Source organism: Populus nigra, chromosome 4, assembly GCF_951802175.1.
Source record: "Populus nigra chromosome 4, ddPopNigr1.1, whole genome shotgun sequence".
NCBI classification, from domain to species: Eukaryota; Viridiplantae; Streptophyta; class Magnoliopsida; order Malpighiales; family Salicaceae; genus Populus; species Populus nigra.
The window spans coordinates 20,699,580-20,702,174 of NC_084855.1; the positions used below are offsets into that span (position 1 = coordinate 20,699,580).

Sequence of the window (2,595 nt, forward strand, 5' to 3'; positions counted from 1 at the left end):
AAGATGATAAAGAATAATATAAATTTTATTTAGTTTAAGTTATTGGATTGAGATGATTCTTTAATATGATATCAGAGTTTTATAACCAAGCAGTCACGAGTTTAATTATTACAATCTCTATTTATTTGATAAAAAATCAAACATAAAGTAATATGAATCAGTACAAGTTTCAAGTTTAAAAAACTTTTACTTGAGAGAATATATTAAAAAATAATATAAATTATATCATGAAAGTTTAAATTATTGAATTAAAATAATTTTTTACCATAAAAGTTTGACCTAGATAAACAAACACTAGTGTAGCTAACGCAAACCAATCATTTGTACTCCACCCGTACAATTAATTTACTATTGTTTCAAATGGTTTTAGATATTTGATATTTCATTTTCATCCACCATTTTTAGTGGTTTCTCTACGCACCCACTCTCTCCACCACTAGTGCTCATGACCATATGTGTTTCCATTATGAAAATTATCAACAAGTTGGAGAGGTTGACTTGTTTATTTTGTTCTTAAGTCGCACTAAATCATGGACACAAACTTGGCTAAGTCGTAACCCCAACAATCCCACTAGGCTCCTCTCATGATTGCTCCAAAAGCATTACATTTTCATGTTTTGTAGACGACAACCAATATTATTAATATTCGAAGAAGAGATAAATGGGCAGGAAAACTGTTAAAAATGTTTTAATTAAAGAGAGGACCCATATTGTGCAGCGAGTACAATGTATTTTTCCTTTTTAGACGTGGAAACAATGTTTCATTCAAGAAAGGGACAGGATAATATTGTCTGCCATAAAATCACTCCATTTTCTGCTATGTATCTTTAGTAGTTATCAACCTTGGTGTCATGGAATCCATGAAGTTGTAAAGGCCATAACTACTGGTTGGTTCGGATAAAGTAGTGGCCTGGAAGTTGTATTCCGTGGAACCTATTCCCATATCTCTGATTAGAAATTAAGGTTAGAGCCAAGAATCATACTTTCCCCTTCGATATTGACATGACCTAAACGCCCAGAAGTTATAATTATCAAATCAATTTAATATATTGGCCCAAAGCATGATTTTCTCCAAAAGGGAATCTATATATATATATATATATATATATATATATATATTAATGTGGCTAGACTAATCTCCATTATGTTTCTACTTCCCAGATAGCAAGCACAATTCCAGCTTATACAATATTAACGCAACAAGCACAATCAAGGACTGTCAAAAGAGAATCAGTACTACTAAGTTTTTGTTTATTATAAGATACTATACCAAAAACTCCACTAGCTACCAGTTTCATTTATTTTTTTCTTAAAAAAAATACACTTTAAAATTGTTATGGTTAATTTAGACAAATTAAAGTACTTGAATTAATGGCCCGTTTGCAAAATGACTGGTTTTATTCAAATAAACAAAAACGCCATATAATGAGAAGTTAATAAATGGATTTGTGAGTCTCATTGCTTCTCAAAACTTGATCTGGAAGCCATGGCAAGACCAGCTGATAACAATATTAATCATGGATCGAAAACTCTACTCATGCAAGGATACATAGCTGTACTTCTCCTCCAACAAGCAATATCTATTAGCATATTAAATGACAAAATAAAAATATAATTACATGGATCACATTCTCTATAAAAAAAAAACTTTGTTAAAAATCCAAGCCAAGAACTGCATGTGGACAAAATTTGCATTCCATATATACAATCCCTCTAAGCCAACTAATTAAATAATGCCAACTTACATGTCTACATCAAGATTGCATAGCGCATGCTGTCATTTACCATGAGATGATTCATCTCTGATAGTTGAGCAAACTCACCAGTCACCCAAAGACCATCAGCACCATTGACATGAGGTTGTGAGGAGCAAGAAAGAATAGAAAATGGTGCAAGAACAATTCTGAATAGAGCAGAAAGACTATTCCACCTTTGTTCTCTGTTCATATCACGCACAAGGATTGGAAACTCGGCTCCATTCATGCCTCCAAACATGCTCTCATCGGCTACTCGTGGGCTTTTCCTAATATTTTGCACGTTCCTCCTCAACCTGGCCAGCTTGTGCCACATCTTAATTATCGCTAGTTTTGATGCTAAGAATCCTTGTAGCTATGGTGTTTAGATGTTTATGAGAAACAAATTTTTGTGAAGAGAAGGATTGCAAGGCCAGCTTTTAAGGCTGCTTTTTCGATAATGGCAGTTTGGTGGTGGTGGTGGTGTTAGTGCTAGTGTTTGTCACAAAGGGTAGGAGTGCCTTTCAAGGCCCTTTCACTTGTGTTATTATTTTTTATTTTTTCCTATTTTTGGGGGGTCTAGCTAGGCCAACATGCCGACAGAGTTGCCTAATTATTTACAAAATATTTGCTTTTGTATTTTAGTTATGCGGAACCCCACAATTAGGTTTAGGTACGCTTTCTAACCCCTCCATGTCCAATGTAATAATATAGAAAGGTGAACTTAAAGCATTTTATGGGAATTACACTTAATTTGCTCGAGCATGGATCCTTTGACTTGCATAGCGAATAAGTTCGACGACAAGGAATAGCAAGAAGGGCGAGTGAATCACCTTTGCTTCAGAAGCAATTAATGAAGTTG

General features: G+C 33.9%; 1 protein-coding gene across 1 annotated transcript; it reads right to left on the reverse strand.

The window, feature by feature from the left end:
- Positions 1-1,559: 1,559 nt before the first annotated feature.
- Positions 1,560-2,249, reverse strand: LOC133692962 (uncharacterized). The gene has a single exon (XM_062114146.1). It carries the CDS (start codon positions 2,068-2,070, stop codon positions 1,750-1,752), a length of 321 nt encoding a protein of 106 aa, XP_061970130.1. The 5' UTR covers positions 2,071-2,249; the 3' UTR covers positions 1,560-1,749.
- Positions 2,250-2,595: the final 346 nt, after the last annotated feature.